Source organism: Gloeophyllum trabeum, assembly GCF_000344685.1.
Source record: "Gloeophyllum trabeum ATCC 11539 unplaced genomic scaffold GLOTRscaffold_00001, whole genome shotgun sequence".
Classification (NCBI taxonomy): domain Eukaryota; kingdom Fungi; phylum Basidiomycota; class Agaricomycetes; order Gloeophyllales; family Gloeophyllaceae; genus Gloeophyllum; species Gloeophyllum trabeum.
In genome coordinates, this window is record NW_006920410.1 from 2415941 (window position 1) to 2433350 (window position 17410).

Genomic DNA, 17410 nt, shown 5'->3' on the forward strand with positions numbered 1-17410 from the left:
TGGATGCGGTAAAGGAGCAGGAGCCGCAAAATGAATCTAACAATGAGGACGAAGATGAAAGTGAGGAGGAAGAGGAGGAGGAAGGAGAGGGGGACGGAGAAAGCGGGGAGGACGAAAGTGCCGAAGCGAAAAAGGCAGAGGAAGAGATTAGCCACCGTGGCATATCCGCAGAGGAGGGCCGATCTTCGACAGCGGAGGCCCGCGGGCGTCCTCCTGTACCTGGCACTGGAGATACCTCGCATCCGTCAGCGTCGCCTTCGCCGTCGAGACCGATCTCGCGGTCCCCGCCTCGTTCCCGGGCAGATTCTGCCTCTCCCATAGCACACGGCCTGAGTTCGTTGCGCATATCGCATGACGATTCCCAGCGGGACCAGGTGAAGGAGGTCGTGTCGCTGCAGGTCACGAAACAGCACGCACGACAGCAGAGGAAGTTCCACTCGAAGAAGAGTGCTCAGCGGATCGGTCGACCAAAGGGCAGCAAGGCCAAACAGGATCAGAGAGTGAAAATCGACAAGAGTAGCGGATGGGATTAGACTGGTTCTCGAGAGTTTATTGGTGTCTGTAGAGTCTAGATCTTGTAAACTAGGATGTATATGTTCGCTTATCGTGTCGCTGGCTGTACCGGGCACTTGTTAAGCTAGTCTCTTGTATTTTTGGGACCTTGCTCAACGCTCACTGGTGGCACACTGCCACATCTGGACGAAGAGGCATGTTCGTGGATTAGATATCATCTCCCCAGGCGTAGCTAGTAAGCTACCAGTTGCCCCCATGGGCGATTGGGGCAGGTTTTCAACGAGACTGAATCAAATATTTCCCCCCATGGTGTGGTTGTCGTACACATCGCAGGAGTCTAAATAGTCTACAAGATTATCATACGGTCTTTGCCGACATAGCTGCGTCTGCTTTACACCGTCTGGCTCGACTCTTCTTGGGCTACTTTCTTTTCCTCGCTAGGAGGCTCCGACTCCTGCGCTACTGCCAGTGTATCGCGTGGTGAATCCTTCCCCACCGGCGGTACGCCGCCTTCTAAGTCTGTCTCACCGACCGAGTATTGCTGTCGCTCCTTGATTACCTTCTGCCGCGCTTCCCATCCGCCTTCCCACCCAATCCATGTATGCCGCTCACAATGTGGCCCGCGGAGCAGAAGGATTGCGAGTTCCCAACCACAGAAAGCCATCGAGAGACCAGCAGCGGCGCGCCACCCATAGTCGACGAAGACCTTCGTACCTACTGAGGTACCCATAACTTGACCGATAAATATCTAAGACAAACGTTACTCCAGATACATCTGTGAGGGAAGGAAGTGAGGCGGACCGATATGACCAATACCGCGTTAAGTCGTGCGCGAGCGGATGGGTCGATCCTGCGGTAGGCATTCAACAGAAATGGCTGCATAATCATAAAAGTTCACGCACGCCCAAACAGCTGTGGTCAACGAGACCTGCTGCATCTGCCTGAAACTATCAATCCCAAAGCATGTCACAATGACCGCCCCCACGTTGATACCACCGGCTCCAGTTTGAATAGCTTGAGCGACGGTGAGAAATAGGGTGGCCACCAAGGTGGCATACCACGGGATGAGACGGTCAGTTATGCGACCGAGGATCGGGCCCATGGCCACCCCGAACATTCCCGCCAGACCGAAGAGTCCGATATCCAGGCTAAAAGGGATATCTGTGAGCGGCGATATAGGAATCTTCTGGCGAAAAGCGCAGAACCCACGTGGAATAATAGTACGGCGGTCCTCCAAGAAGGAACGTTAACGTGACCCAGAAACTCGTAAACATGGCGCTTGACGCAATTTGGATCAGGCATGCTTGGATGAGAAGCGGCTCAGTAACCGTGAACTTCGCCATCGTGTAGAGGATCCTGAAATAAGTCAAGTCCTGGTTTCGAGCGGGATAGTCCGGCAGGACGAAATAAAACAACGCGAAGACGGCAGCTTGCGCGCCGATAGCCATGTAGTATACGACTCTCCACGAAGCAAATTGTGCTATGATTCCGGCGAGTACCCTGGCGAGGAGGATGCCTAGGAGAAGGCCGGACAGGACGACTGAGATGGCCGATGCCTTGCGCTCCGGCGGGGCCAGATCGGCCGCCAAAGGCATGAGAACCATTGGCGCCACTGTGAACACGCCGACAAGGAAGCTCATGGCCTCGAAGACCGCTAAGGATTTCGTGATGGCGAGCGGGATAGTGAAGGCCCCGGCACAGAAAACGAGGAGGAGAATCAGGGGCCGCCGGCGGATGAGATCACCTAATGGTGAAAGAAAGAGTAGTCCCACAGCATAGCTATTGTACGAGGCGTCAGCAGGGCTACCAGGACAAAGACCGGTATTCAAAACAAACCCGGCTTGTATAAGCGTTGGTATGCTACGAAATGATTAGTTCTGAATTCATTACAATGGACGACGTGGCGAATCGGTGATGCGGAGCCGCTGCTAATGCTATGCATCAAATGGGCCAGCGTCCCAGGAACAGACTCTCGGGCTCCCATATGCTGTACCCTGCGGATGGCCGAACCACGAGTGAAATATACACAGCTGCGCGAACTCCGCACCCTCGATGACAGGTGGATGTGAAGCCTGAGTGTAAATGAACGACATACTTCGATACCTCAGTGTACGTAACACCAAACGAGTGAGATAATTGTACTGACGGCCATCAAAGAAGTGAATACTTTAGGCTGCTATATATTGAAGGCAAACAGTTACTCACTGAGAATAGGTTGGCAATAATACAGATTTGATACGACTGTGGCGGATATCCATGAATACGAGAGTCTTTACATTAATTTGTGGCCCTCACTGAATGTACTGCCGAAACCAAACGTAACATTCAGTATAATACTGAACTTCGCAGGGTGAGCGGGGTCATGGCGAAGTTTGCTAGGGATGGGCAGGAAACCGAAGTCTTTCGTGATAGGAACACTGCCTTGGGTTTCGTCCATACCTGGGAAGGAGACAATACAAGTTAGTCACTAACAACAGTCTCGCCTACGTTCAATACCTCCTGAAGAAGATGCGGACGAGAGGAGTCGCACAGCAGATACATCCTCATGTCCTATTTTGCGTGTACCGTGCCATCCGTTAGTAAGACGGGCCCCCACATGTGCGGGCCAATAGCGTGCAAGGAGCGGACCGGATGTAGCCGGATTGATGTGTATTCGACCAATGGCATGGCACAGCGTTGTCTATCGTTTCCGCAACTTGGAAATGCGCGACCGACTTAATCTCTGACTTGGAAATAGCGCTCTGACTATACTTAGTGATGAGAGAAGGACTCTAACAAGGATCTGAAAACGGTTGTGACCAGGTATCAGTTATTATACCCCCGATCAGTTTGAGACCCGTACGTTCAAGTCTGAACTGAGTGTATCTCGAACTTCATCGCCCGGTACATCCATAGCATGCTGGATCTGAATTACCGTGGCTAGACATTGGTATCCTGCGCGTCGGCGGACCCGACCGTGGCCAGATTCTCGGCGTGGCACACCAGTCGGCTGGAGTTGCTGCGTGCTAGTGAGCCATGACCGACACGCTTGACTCGAAGGCCAAGTACGGCTTCAACGTCACTCAGGCCTCACACTAGTTCTGACTACACATTCTGTTTAGTAGAGTCCATGTTACATTGTCCTACAGCGATCTATGGAGAAGCTATCCCCTATATATATTGTAGCGATGCCCGCTGCCCGTCCAGGCCTCTCGCAATGGCATTTGTAAGTCTTCCTCGATAACATCCCCGCCTACTTCAGTCACCCAAAGCTACATCGGAAATGGCCTGTCAAAGCCCGGTAAATGGCGGGCCTAGTATCCCACCATTCTACAGCCAGCGTACAGTGCTAACCTATCTCTCCGATGCGGCCACCTTGCGCTCCTGTCGGTCAGCCTAGGCACTCTCGGTGTTGGCCATTCCACTCCGTCAGTTTTCCCGAACGCATATATGAAATGCACAACACGCCCTCTCCTCTGGAACACATCACAGGGTCATGACAAGTCCTGTGACGGGTGACCACGCTCCCATTCATCCTGGGCCATGTCCTCCGTCAGTGCCTCGATGTTTCTTCACTAGCCCTTCCATTGAGCCACTAAAGCAGGCCCGCAGCTCCCAATAGCCACCTTCCGAGGCGCGCAAGACACCGGTGTATATGAGTCGCAGCGTCCGTTATACTTCTCCCGAATCACACGCTTGCCAGCACCGCAGGAAGGCGACATGGACACTCAATATTCAATACTCGGTCCGCAGAAACGATTCGGATACACATTAGTGTCTCCAGGAATAAGTTCATGTTGCTCAACATATACATCAGACAGCTTATCCCTTCGTGATGAATATGCAGAGGGTCAGGCTTACCGAGTGTCCCTCTCCGAGAATCTGGATGGGCACATGGAAGCGCCGCTTGTCGATCAGGTGCGTCACTACCATGGCCAGAAACAGCAGCAAACATCGATGTCTAAATGACAGCCTGATACCTTTTGGCTCACGGTGGCGTCAGCCCTCTTCTTAGTCGCGCCAGACAGGATTCTACCCTCTCCTGCTTCAGAATCATCGTACCTCGTTGCGCGTCCCGCGTATGGACACTCAGCAACGAAACAAAGCTAGGGACGGCTGCAGTGCGTGCAGAGAGTGGAGTAGGTTGTGTCTCAGCGGTCCCGAAAGGATCAGCGCATGGTCAACGAAGAGCAAGTTGCTACTCCGTGTCACAGACACCTGGTCACGGGAGCTCCGGGGGGGGGGGCTGTAGGGATGGCCATCCGATGGCCAGTGTGGTGGCATGTCTACAGCATCCGTCGAAAGGTGTGTTAATCGGTAGTAGCTAATTTATAACAGCAAAGATTGAGTAACTGTTCGAGCATTGTCAGCGTTCCTGACAAATGAAGCACTTGCATTAGTGTAGGAGTGCATAAGATCCCCTGGATCTCGAGATGCCTGATGCGACACATACTTGCTTTGCAATCCAAAGCAGATACTTGGGCGAGAACGAAACAGCGGGCCATGTATCTTCTCTCTGACATGGCAAACCAGAAGTAAGATCCACAGATCGCGTTGATGTCGCACTGATATCGAAGCCGTGCAACATACATGTACCTGCCCCCTCAGGTTTTCATCGTGTCACACTCGATCATTCTACCCAACCTCCTGCCTCGAACCGACAGCAGGCTGGTCTAGATTTCACGTTGGACAGGCAATCTGGGGAGTGGCGTGGGGTTGCTGTCTGTAAGCTAAAACTACGTTAATCTCTGCGGACGTTGTAAGCAACATTCCAAGCAATTTCCTGTCGGCAGCGATGCGGTGAATAGGCATACTGCCCTATGTATACGCGGCCATGAAGATATTATCGTTCTGTGATGAATGGATGCAGCTGCAAGGGCGACGATCAATCGATCACGTACGTGCATTGGTGGAAAGTACAAGACCGAATTTGTGCTGCAACTGACATAAGAACCATACTGGCAATTCCGGAAAGAGAGTATCTCAAACCTGACTCGAACCTCGGCGGACTTTATGGAACCTTGTTTTTTTAGCCTATTCATGTCTCCCCGGGAAGATGTTGTCGAAGAGAAACTGCGAGAATTAGATATTCACTTCTCCCGCCCCGGGTGGCGAGCGGATCAGAGTTCGTCTATCCCATCGCACCCCATGGTACGGCAGCTGCAGATGTTAGGACGGATTATAAATTTAAAATTCATTTCAGGCGTTGCCTAAGCGTACCTGCTTGACCCCAATACGCTCTATCTCGCAGTCTCGCAGTGTGGGTCCAATGATATCACTGATCGAAGTAAAGCGCTCACGTGAATGCTGATTTGAACGCTCTGTCCAGTTGTTCTAGAAGTTGCAACTTCAGAAATCGTTGAGAAAGGTCCGAAGATTTGAAGAAGAAGCTTCCCAGATCCCGAGATAAATGAGATCGAAGGACAAGGGAAGCCGGCGGCTTGAGAACGAGCGACTCCGTAACGGACCACGGGACCAGATACTGAGCTCGTGCAACGGAGGACACCTGACTTCGAGCGCCGCAACGGAATCGTAAGCATGAGCGCATCAACGTCCACCGGAAACCATTTGGTGATTGGAAGTCCAGATTACCGCCGCCAGGGATCGAATCGTAAAGGTTTATGATCGAGGGTTAGAACAGCCTCCCGGTGCTGAGGGACGTGTTGACCTTATGGGAGAGACCTCTAGATACGACTGACAGCAGGCTGATATGAGGGTGCCGACGCTTTTGTGAGGCGTCCCCAGTCCTAAAATCAGACGCAGCTGCTTGATTGGCAAGCGAATAATCCCCCGAGAAAGGGGGCGCACGGAAAGTCTGTACGCAGAACTGGCTGTTGAGCTAACGTTCCCGTTCGTCGGGACACTGCCAGAGAGCTAATTAGGTTGCCCGCGATGCTCACGAGTTCGAGGACCCTGAGACAGTGGTCCGTATCGGACGATCGTGTGATCGTAGAAATCGACATGCCATTGACAGGATGAGCGCGGGCATATTTCTGGGATCAAAGGAAAGTCACTATATGCACTCCGCATCGCATGAAATAACGCAGTATGGCATGAAGCCAAGGCGCACGTAGGATATTGCACAATAGTATTTCGCAGGTGGTACATGTGAGTCTCGGGATATGTCAGGAAATACACCGATGGAACGTACGAAAGCGTCGGCCCAGACGCAGATGCATTGCCTCTCCCGCCGCTTGCCCCCCGTATAGATATCTAGAAAAGCACGGGTAACATGAAAGGAGGAGATGAGGGACCGCATGTAGTGTTGAAGAGGAGAAAGGGTCACGTATGTGGTACTATCTTGCGATCGGTTCACTGGCATCCCGATGAGCACGTCGGTTGGAGGCGGTTACTGATGATTGGCGGAAGTGGAGACTAATGCCAACATTAGATCAATACCACGATCCAGATAGATGTACTTACGCCGAAATCCATATTACTCCGGTTCAATCAGTACTGCTGGTAGGTTGGAACTTGTGTTTGCCTTGCAGATGCACCGGCGTCATGCCCTTGCCACTCCCAGTGACGCCGACTACGAGGAAGAAAATGAGAAATGAATAACCGGTCGTCACATAATTATACACTGGAACGACGCTCACCTTTACCGAGAGGGTTGTCTGGCGTCTTGAATATACTAGTGCCACTGACACCAGCGATATTGATGCCCTTCTTCTCCGCCTTCTTGGCAAACTTCTGCCAGGTCTGCTGTTTCTGCATCTGCTCCTTCGCCTTCGCAGCCTTCGCCTCGAGCTTCTTCTCGTTCTTCTTCTTCTTCTTTTCCTTCTCCTCCTCCTCCGCTTTCGTCAGCTTCCGCTTCAGCGAGGACGAAGACGGGCCGGCAGAGTTGTAGTTTGGAGGCAGGGGCTTGAGGGACGAGCCCTCCACAAGCTCCGTGTTGTTGTACCCCTTGAACACAATGCTGTACACCCGCTTCTCGGCTGACCCGCCAACGGAAATGACCTTGGCAGGGTACCACTGGCCGTCGCCAGAGTACTTCCCCAGACACTCGTCGCCGGCACTCCACACATGCGCACTCGAGCTCGCGTGCGCGTGCTTTCGCGACTCGGACTTGGAGGATGCAGACGCCTCCGCTTGCGCGATCGCCGCCTGCGTCAGGTTAATGAGCTCTTTCAGTTCCTCTCTGAGCGATGATAATTCGGTGTTAGTCGGGTCTGCCTGGAGTGCAAGCTCGACTTGCGAAAGTTGTACTTGGTATGTCTCGAGGTCAGCTTTATCCATGGTGGTGGTTGCTTGGGGTGAAAGGTGGGATTACAGAGAACGAGAGCAGGCAGCAGGGTGGAATCGACGACGGGGTAAGCGGCAGGAACGTCAAGTCCTCGAGGTGTGGGACACTTAGACTCATGGACTGCGACTCGGAGCACCGGAGCCCGGGAGGGGCACGTACCGGCGACAAGCCTGTCGTTCGTCCCCAAGTTCTTCCCGGGACCTTCAGAAAGTGTCTTACGTTCGAATGGCTGTCTGACTGTATGACAATTCGGGATCTGGTTTACTACGGAGAACATGCGTGGCTCGGATTCCAAACTTGACTAGGATACATGCTTCAGGCTCAGTATGCTACAGTCTCCGGAAATATAGAGGGCCGACGACTGCTGGTTCGATGCAAGACTACAACGTCGGGGGCGGCACATGCAATCCGGTTGGAACGACTCCGAGATCAACCGAATGCCTCCTGATAGGCTCGACCCCTTCAAGTTTGTCTGAGGAGGATGCTAGGACCCTCCGCAGATTGACGTTCTGCACGATCCAGTGATTCTATCAGCATCTTGTCTGGATCTTGACACACAGTCTATATCGACTCACGGCACGCTCAATCTCCAAGAGCTTGAGCTTCATGTGCGAATCGTCGTGCTGCAGGCCGGCAACCATACTCTGTACCGCCACGATGCGGTGAATAACCTGAGCCAGGCAGTCGGAAACCAGGAATAACGCACCTTCGCGGTTTTCGAATTCAAGCCCTTAAACGGGTCGAGCTTCTCGAAGGGGACGGGATAGAAGCCAACGCTGATTAGCTGGGCGTGTAATCGGTCAACATGCGCTTCTAGGCTTGCAGTGTAAATCGTGCGTCGGTGGGGGGCGCCCATGGTCGAACTATCTCGGGTCGGTCAGGGACTGGACTGACGCTGACAGGAATGAGGAAGACGTACAGTTCGTGCGCGGAGAAGAGGGACTTTTCGAGTGCGTGGTTCCATATGCGGCGTCTCTTTGCACCATCCTTTTTCGCGTAAAGTCTGGCGTATGGATGCGGAATCGTCGTGCGCAGATGTGGCAGATAGGTCTGACCCTCTGATGCGCTGGCTGGGCTGCTGCGCAGATCGCACGGTTGATCTTGCATGTCCTCGCTGCTGGCATATCCAGAGGAGAACAAGGGCGGACCGGGCTGCGCATCTGGGTGCGTGGTATCAAAGGGACGCGCGGGGAGTTCCTGAGAGCCGTACGTCGGCGACGGGGACGTATCGTACGGCGACATGGACATGGTGGGGCTGGCTGGGCTGGAGAGCTGGGACGACGGCGGGGACGATGGAAGGTTGGTGAAGTTCACGTCGAGGGGACAAGTATTAACCATGATACACGGGAGGGAGCAGGCGAGGCAGAAATGAATGATTGGCGCGTGGACAAGCATACTGCGATATTTATTCGAGGAGCCAGCCGCGGGTGATGGATCTGGGAGGCTGATTGCGAGTCGTCGCAGATCGTCGGCAGTCGGAGCGTATCTAGGAGATCTCGCTTCCCCGTCGGGTCGAACGACGAGTCTCGCGTTCACAGCGCCCTGTCACGCTGCGACGGTTCCTGGCCACGATCGGCGTCGCCGGCTGCCCCGCCGCACAGTCGGGCGTCTCGACGGCGCGCAATCGATGACCAGTTCCATCTTGACCCCAGGATCTCCAACAGATTACGGTGTCAGGTGTGAGATCTGTTATTCTCCATATCGTCCGACCAACTATGGGCGATCTGCGACACGTCCGCTCAACTCTCGTCGCCCCACACGAGCGCTGCACAGCTATCCGCCCGCCCCTGCACCCCCGGACCTTGGAGATCAGTGGGTCATCCAATTTCCGCCCTTCGTGAACTGCTCGGGATCGTCGTCGGGTCATCGAACGGCAGCGACGTGAAAGAACGAGGGCTTACGCAGCCGAAGGTTTAGACGTGAATAGCCCGCCATCTTCTTCCGTCACGGCGTCTCACATCTCCCCGAGGTCGCTGTTTCTCCGCGGCCTACACTTCGTGCTGCACACATCGCTCCCACGCAGTAGCGATGTGACAGTGCTAGCTACTTTTCGCCCAAAGAGGAAGCCGTTGTGCCGCTCTTATCCATGTTGCGCACCAAGGGCCCAGTTATGAACTTTACTCGTCCCACGCGGCTCTCGCACGCTGGAATCGGGCACCCTGGTATTTGGCAGCTCGATCTTGAGCCTGGCGCGGCAGCCACTGGGCCGTCTCTGGACACGGTCATATTGCAATGGTAAGCGAGCTCTGCTCGGCATCGTCGGGGACGCGGTCGCAGAGAGCCTTGGTGCGCTTATGTGAACTGCTGCAGGGACACGGATTGTGCAGCCGACCGGTGCCAGCCGTGAACTCGGGACGGTGACGTTGGCGCGTAGGCTATCGAGCTAATGTCCTGGTAAGCGTCGGGCTGTTGGAGATTGGGAGTCGATTGGGCAGACTTGCACGCCTTCCCGGCAAGTCACCGGATCCCCGGGCGATGGCGCTTCGATTGCCACATCTCATTTAGATCGGCTTTTCGATTTAGACCTATCTCCCCGTCGCTTTGGTCGCGTCCGAGCCCTCGCACGCTCTCCGCCCAGCTCATTTATCCACTATCTGCCCGTAATTAACTTATATAAACCTTCTCCCCCTCCCCTCGCTGCTCCTCCTCCCCCTCCCGCCATCTTCCATCGCGCAACTTGTTCTTCGTCCCCGCTGTTATCCCTCCAATGGCCGTAGAAGCTGCTCGCTGTTACAACGGTCCATTTACTGGACAGCCCAGCGACTTCAGGATGCCCTCGGTAAGGATCACAGACTTTGCAAGTCCTAGTCCGCCTCGCAAGTAATCTGACCCCAATCGCAACCGCTCCGGTTTAGGCCGAGTACTCTGACCTCGATGAATCCTCCCTCGCCACCCCTTCACCGTACGGACATGCCTATGCTCCGTACCAGCAAGGTTGCTACTCTGATCCGCCTGAAGGACACTACTTCGTTCCGGGTCCTCCGACCGGACTCTACCCCCCGTTTGACAACCCTGGGCAGTTCTACCATCAGCCGTTGGAACAGGTCTGGGTCCCACCTCCCGATTACCCTTCCTACCCTACCGGTCATCCTCCATTTCCGGCAAGTTCTTCCGCAAATTCTTCAGACGAGGGCGAGCTCGTCTATCCTACGGAACATCTACCTGTCCATGCGCCTGTCCCGGTTCAGTCAGGTTTCCAGGCACTGCCCTCACCTGAACCCTGGCGCGGTCAGGTCCCCGTCTCCGCGGGCATTCTTCCAGTGATGCAGCCGGCGGAGGGCGAACGAGACCACTCGGGTCCTCTTTCTCCACTAGCCCGATACCAAGGCGTATCGCACGGAGTAGGGTTAGACCCTGTTGACCCTGTCAACTTCAATACGTTTCCAACCCCAAGTGAATTACTTACGGACTTGACGGCGAGGGAAGCCGCCGTGCAAGCTCATACTGAATTGCCGGAACCTGCCGGCGGCGCGAAGGTGGAGACCCAGAGGAAGGCGCGACAAAGGGTTGTCGCTGAAAACGTTGGTTTCGTGCCTACTGACCCGTCAGTGTCCCTGTATCTGCGTCGACGGCATTCTGACTTCACGTCTTATAGGGACACCATCTCCTCTCATGACAAGAAGCGCCATTACCTGGAGTGCCTCGAGCAATACGTACTGTATCTGCACGAGCAATTCAGGCTGCTGGGGCAGGAGCCGGTTCAACTGGAGAGAGTCTCGACATATCGAGGTCTTAGCAGCCGATCGATCAGGGTCAGTTTGTTTCACCGCCCTTGTTAGTTCGAAATGAATTCAATATGTTCGCCCTGTGGCACAGACGCTGCTAGTTCACATGCAAGAACAGCTGCGAAAGCATCACGATCGGACCCTGGAAGAAGAACAAATCGTAAGCTAACCCACTCCTTCCTGTGCTAGGTCCGTAGCGCCTAGCAGATAACTATGCAGGTGTAATGTCCGCCTGCATAGGGATCTGATGAATGGTCGTGCAGAAGACGATTCTTGCTGACATGGGCTCTACCAGTTCGGTGACCTCCGAGATTCTCTACGGGCGCAAGAGGCTGCAGCTGCAGCACAGCAGTTCAGGCGTCGTTCCGCGCCTTAGCTCCAGCAACCTCTGGCGGGCACGACAGGGTCTGCTCCCGCTGCCAACAACGAGAGCCGTAATCTTTAATCTCCGACATATGCCATTACTGCAGGGTACGCAATTCTCTCGCAAGGACGCTGAATCGATTGCTATTTTTATCTACTTTATTTCCTTTGATTTTCTTCTGTGTATAGTACCTCTGTTCCTTTCTCCCCTCTGTTTCGGTTTCGTCTATCGTGCCCCCCCCCCCCTTTTCTTTTTCACTTTGTATATATGCACTTGCATGTCTGGCACCGGTGCATAATCTCTGTAGCTCATCCCGCAATTGTATAGTAGATACAACATAGTTTATAGGTAGGTAAATCATCTGTCTCCGGCAAATGTCTCGCCGATGTAATATATCAATAGAGGATTGCATGTACTCGAGCGACTGGGCCAGTCTGTTTCCCATTTCGCAAACGAATAAAGGAGGACTTGAGCTGGGAAACCGCCAGCTGAAACCGAACGTCCCGAGGACGAAGCGCCGAGGTATCAGAGCGACTCGAGTCTATCGGACAGCCTCCATTGAAGGGAACTTTGCGATAGAGGTCCGTCTTCAACACATGTAGACGCGTACGGTCGGTCCATTGCCACAGTGTATTCCGATTCCGACTCGGTAAATCCGGCAATGGTGACTTGCGGAAAGAGAGGCACTTCCACGTAACATCTTCGGTCTGTTCATTGCTTAGCAACTAAAGAAATGGGAAGACACAAGAAAAATGCAAGTATAATACGACGTAGATATTGAGTAACAAGTTTCGCTATCTTATCTGCCCGCGGAACAGGTGGCCGCACCATCAACATACCTACTTCGGGCAAAATGCTCAAACGTATCGCAGGAATAAACTTGGACCGGGCCAGAGGGTCGGAAACGTATTGCAGTCGCGGTGGCTCCGGATTGTCGGGATGGCAGGTTCTTCCGCAGGCGTATTAGAGTGTATTCGCTCTGGTAATTACCACAGGTGGAGCTGCCAGGAAAGGGAATTCCAAAGGTTTTGAGCGATCTGATGGGTTGGGGGCCGCCCCGCGCTGTGGTGTTTACCACAGCGGATACACTCTATTGCACGGAATGAAGAGGTGCAGCGGACCCGGTGTTTCGACGGGTTTAGCACTTGAGGTAGGCGCAACGTTCCAAGGCCAATGTCGTTCGCGGGGACTGCCGCGGAAGTCGGATTACCTTTGTCGAATCTCCGCGGCCTCGCGTCGCGCGATGGTGGCAAGAGAACCTTTGCAAGGTGTAGATAGAGGCCCGAGCGTTTCAGGGACTGTGATACAGCACACGGGTCATGGATGTTTGGCCATTGGTGCACCTGGTACGAGTACAGGAGCTGTCCTGGTTATCAGAACTTGGAAGGATACAATGGATGCGCCACTTACTCAGGCTCGAGAGGTGCTGTGCGGGGCTTGCTGATTGGAACTGTACATCTTGGAGCTCGCTGCGTATAACGATACCTCCGGTGCGAGTATGTAGAGCCTCCCCCTCCTCACGCATGAACCACTACATTTGCCTCCGTGTGGCAAACGTTCTTGCCAGTGGGGCCCCGACGGTCCACGATCAAGCCGGACCAACGGAGACCGGGAGCCGGCGCCGGTCCAGGTCCTGCCGAAGAAAATTCGAGTATCACTCGATCTCATCCCGGAACCGTCTTTCACACAAAGTAACCTATTGCCACCCGCTCCTCCCGCTATCTTTACAAGCTTCTCACCAGACAATCATCTCAATCACTGCTCAGTTTGACATACGCCGACGCTGACGCTTCTCTGCAACCGTAACAACACTTTTACGAACATTACAGCGCGTACTGTACTGGCTCTAGCCTGACTAATTCATACTACAGCCCGAAATCGCCACGAAACCACTCGCATTTGTACCGGAAACAATGACGTCTGTATCATCATCTCTTCCTGCCTCTGCTCTTCAGGCCTCTAAATCTGCCTTGTCTGCTGCTCTGGCCGAAAACCACATCCCGGAAAACGGCAACAGTGCGTCCCCCAATGGCGAGACTCATGTCGAGGAGAACGGGGAGCCGGGAGAGATCCAGGAGGTGGACATGCAGCAGCAGGCGGAGACACTCCGTACTGTCTTCAGCGATCCGACGAACTTCAACGTGAAGGTGAGTACGGTTACGCGTCTCGGTGGCATGCAGCCGAACTGACGTGATTCGCCCATGTCAGCACCCACTGTATTCGCCGTGGACCCTCTGGTTCGATTCACCGGCGACCAAGGGACGGAACCTACCTCAAACGCCAGTCTCTGCGTTTCCCCAGACACCTCTCCCGCATACGCCTGGCGCGGCCGCGGCTGCCGGGTGGATGGAGGATATCAAGAGGGTCATCAGTTTCGACAGTGTAGAAGAGTTCTGGGGGTAGATCTTCTTTGTATTTCTGTGATGTTCACATGACTGAGCATTACTCCAGATTGTACAATAACATCGTCCCTCCATCCCAGTTGCCTCAAAAGGCGAACTATTATCTGTTCAAGGTACCTTTCTTCCCGCATGCGCAGCGAGAATCAGTATTGACCTGGTATCCAGGAAGGTATCATTCCAGCATGGGAAGACGAAGCTAACAAGAATGGCGGCAAGTGGAGTATCCAATTGCCAAAAGACAAGAACAAGCAGAATGTCGACAAAATGTGGCTCTATACTGTATGTACTCCCTGCCTCTTACTGCGTGGCATATGTCTGAAACATACTTGTTGCAGATGCTGGCTGCTATCGGCGAGACGTTTGATCCGTACTTGACATCGGCGGAGCCTGGCGAGAGCCGGGACTCGCTCGTCACCGGTGTCATCGTCTCCACGAGACCGCAGTTCTACCGTATTTCAATCTGGACAAGGCAGGCGCCTGGTCCGGAAGACGATCAGCTGCGGGAACGAATAGAGGCTATCGGCAAGCACTTCAAGACGGGCGTTCTTGGGTACTCTGAAAGCCAGAGGCTGGGTGGTCCGCTCGCGACGGAAGTGGAGTTCCTGTCGCACAAGGACTCGGAGAAGAAGGGCAAGGCGGCGAAGAAGATCGTTGTGTGAGGCGGCGGAGAGGGCTGCGCTGTATCGGTAGGACATGATGAAGTTGTCCGCCCGCCTCTCGGAGGGGACTTCGTATTGCTTATTTAATTTATACCTGCTTCGTACATACGTCGCGTCTCTTGCAGTCTGGATAGCTGATACTTGACACGTGTATCCTCGTATCTCGAATTGCAGCTATGTGTTTGTATTTCCGTCCGAAGCGTAGGCATGCCATCGTCTGCTGTGGCAACTTGTAAGTGGTGGCTCCGGGCGATGTCCGGCCGCCGGTAACGCCAGGGCGAGTGGCGGTGTCCTTTTATGAGGAGCAGTTACGAGGGGGTATGACGTAGCACAAACGCGGTGGCGCGAAAGGCTTGGTGCGACGGGCAGAGGGCACAGCAGCAGCATTTGAGGTCCGCAGCGGTCCCTTGTCCTCCTCCCTCTTTGTACTCGACACCCATAGTGCCGAAGTATTCGCATTCCCCAACCTTGAACTCAGTAGCAAGAGATATGTCAGGATTTTTGTCGTCCATCGCGGACAGGGCGCAATCGGCCATCCAGTCGTCCTCCTTGGCCCAGCATATTCCGGGCAGCTACGGGCGGCCGACGAGCCCTGGGGCAGCAGATCACTCAGCAGAGGGGAAGACACCGCGCAGGTCGCATGCGCTGGAGGCGATTCAGCACCAGATCCGGGCCTTTGGCCAGCAATACTCGTGAGTCTCTCATCTTAGCGGGCGCAGATAATGAGGCCGATCGTGCTGGATCCGATTACTACAGGAGCTCGACGACGCCCGTGCAGAGGATCATCACTGCTGAGAAGGGCGTCGCGCTCGATATCGACAGCCTGTCCCGGGACGCCAAGGGACAGAGCAAGGAACTGTACATGTGGGGCCAGAAAGAGGATCAGGATGTGAAAGATGGTATGGTGTCATACTCGTTCCCAACTGGACTAGGATGCTAAATTCTACTGCAGTCACCGACCGCCTCGCATACCTCAACTTCGTCCTGGGAGGCCTCTCTGACACGTTAGCCTCCAAGCTGGACGCCGCGCGCGCGCCCATGAAGGCCCTGCGGGACGCCGAGACTAGCCTCACCCCCCGCCGGAACGCGCGTGCGTCTCTGGAGAACCAGATCTCCAGGATCGAGAACGATCAGCCCAAGGGCATGGAGAAGAAGCTGAGCGAGCTCCGGCAGCAGCTCGCCAAGGCGTACCAAGACGATGATCCCCTGGAGAAAGAGGTGGAGCTCCTGAAGAGGAAGGCTATAAGGGAGAGCGAGAGTCAGAAGTGGGCGGCGTTGAGAGAGGTATGTTTTTCTGGTATCTTCCATCGCCGGATATGCTGACCGGGTTTCACAGTATGGTGAAAAGCTGTCCCTCTTGGCCCAGGCGTCTGAAGGTCTCATCGCGGCACTTCCGTCCGTGCCTCCAACTGCTTCCCAACCATACACTGGTGCGCAAGCCACGGGAGAGCTTCGCGCTACTCTGCAGCATGCCCTCGACAACTATAAGCCAGGCCAGATCGACCTGTACACCTACAACAGCAACCCGTCGAACCTGCGGAAGTCGGACACGCGCAGCTTCGGCGAGACGCATGCGTCAGAGTTATCTAGTATCCACAGCGCGGATGCGTCGGGGACGACGCAGCCAGGAATTCCTCTGACGCCTCCGGCGCACGATACCCATTTGCCCGCTCACGCTGTCCCATCTCCTGACCCTTCCACAACGTCTTTGAAGTCGGACGTATCGGTCAAGTCTGGATCGCCAGGTGTTGGTCGCACGGCGTCCCCGCCGCAGGTGCAGTCTCCGCCACTGAACCCGGCTTTGTTGAACCAAGCACCTGCTCCGATCCCCGTGCCGTCGTCTCCTCCTGCATCCAATGTGTCGCCTGCGGTACCCGTGGACCCCATCAACCCTAGCCAGAAGGTCCCGGCGATCACACCCACGGTAGCAGAGACAGGGGTGCCGGTGTCTGCTGGCGCTGATGGACCCGGGCCCGCGAGCGGTTCGTTGAAGGACCTGAAGTCTCCGGCCAGCGCGACTTCGCCGCCGAGCGGTGGTCTGCCGACGGTGGCGGAGGTTAGGACGCCTCTGGAGATGCCCGCGCCGACTCATGGCACGCCCGGCGCGGCGCCGTTTGAGAGCGCCGAGGACGAGAAGAAGAGGCTGGAGCGTGAGGAGAGGGAGAGGATCTTGAGGGAGGGCGGGTCTGGCTTGTCGGCGACGCGCCCTGGGGGCTTCGAGACGGCTGAGGAGGAGAAGAAGCGGCTGGAGAGGGAGGAGAGGGAAAGGTTGCTGAGGGGACAGACTGGCGCGAATGCGGCTCCGGGAACGGGGCATGGTGCCAGCGGGTCTCAGGATGGGGAAGAGCTGCCTCCGTACCAGGACGTGGATATGTGAGAGGGAAAGAAATGTCGAGGAAGTGTCTGCCGGACTGCTACGTAAAGCGATCTAGTTTGGATACCTTGTACAATAGTCTTGCGGAATCGTAATGTACACGTCCGCGAATCCTGAGTGGGTCACGGGGGTCACGTGGCGGTGAACG

At 54.9% G+C, this 17410-nt stretch overlaps 6 protein-coding genes across 6 annotated transcripts; 3 read left to right on the top strand and 3 right to left on the bottom strand.

The window, feature by feature from the left end:
* Positions 1–904: 904 nt before the first annotated feature.
* On the bottom strand, positions 905–2950 carry GLOTRDRAFT_30134 (MFS general substrate transporter; the record flags this gene model as incomplete). Its single annotated transcript, XM_007861984.1, has 8 exons — positions 905–1261; positions 1315–1363; positions 1416–1661; positions 1738–2292; positions 2350–2373; positions 2609–2654; positions 2719–2754; positions 2809–2950. The coding sequence occupies 8 exons, from the start codon at positions 2948–2950 to the stop codon at positions 905–907; spliced, it is 1455 nt and encodes a 484-aa protein (XP_007860175.1).
* Positions 2951–6481: 3531 nt separating this feature from the next.
* On the bottom strand, positions 6482–7821 carry GLOTRDRAFT_113301 (uncharacterized protein). The gene is made up of 3 exons (XM_007862897.1): positions 7092–7821; positions 6916–7024; positions 6482–6867 (listed from the first exon to the last, which is right to left on the bottom strand). Exons 1-2 carry the CDS (start codon positions 7729–7731, stop codon positions 6939–6941), a joined length of 726 nt encoding a protein of 241 aa, XP_007861088.1. The 5' UTR covers positions 7732–7821; the 3' UTR covers positions 6482–6867; positions 6916–6938.
* Positions 7822–8268: 447 nt separating this feature from the next.
* On the bottom strand, positions 8269–8853 carry GLOTRDRAFT_68671 (uncharacterized protein; the record flags this gene model as incomplete). The annotated part of the gene is made up of 3 exons (XM_007862898.1): positions 8658–8853; positions 8445–8601; positions 8269–8382 (listed from the first exon to the last, which is right to left on the bottom strand). Exons 1-3 carry the CDS (start codon positions 8843–8845, stop codon positions 8269–8271), a joined length of 459 nt encoding a protein of 152 aa, XP_007861089.1. The 5' UTR covers positions 8846–8853.
* Positions 8854–10445: 1592 nt separating this feature from the next.
* Positions 10446–11839, top strand: GLOTRDRAFT_124506 (uncharacterized protein; the record flags this gene model as incomplete). Its single annotated transcript, XM_007862899.1, has 5 exons — positions 10446–10517; positions 10594–11282; positions 11334–11490; positions 11555–11623; positions 11759–11839. 5 exons carry the CDS (start codon positions 10446–10448, stop codon positions 11837–11839), a joined length of 1068 nt encoding a protein of 355 aa, XP_007861090.1.
* Positions 11840–13512: 1673 nt separating this feature from the next.
* On the top strand, positions 13513–15085 carry GLOTRDRAFT_135384 (eukaryotic translation initiation factor 4E class I). Its single transcript, XM_007862900.1, has 5 exons — positions 13513–13974; positions 14036–14226; positions 14279–14342; positions 14395–14508; positions 14565–15085. Exons 1-5 carry the CDS (start codon positions 13741–13743, stop codon positions 14886–14888), a joined length of 927 nt encoding a protein of 308 aa, XP_007861091.1. The 5' UTR covers positions 13513–13740; the 3' UTR covers positions 14889–15085.
* Positions 15086–15264: 179 nt separating this feature from the next.
* Positions 15265–17406, top strand: GLOTRDRAFT_113303 (uncharacterized protein). The gene is made up of 4 exons (XM_007862901.1): positions 15265–15580; positions 15645–15787; positions 15841–16172; positions 16225–17406. Exons 1-4 carry the CDS (start codon positions 15378–15380, stop codon positions 17263–17265), a joined length of 1719 nt encoding a protein of 572 aa, XP_007861092.1. The 5' UTR covers positions 15265–15377; the 3' UTR covers positions 17266–17406.
* Positions 17407–17410: the final 4 nt, after the last annotated feature.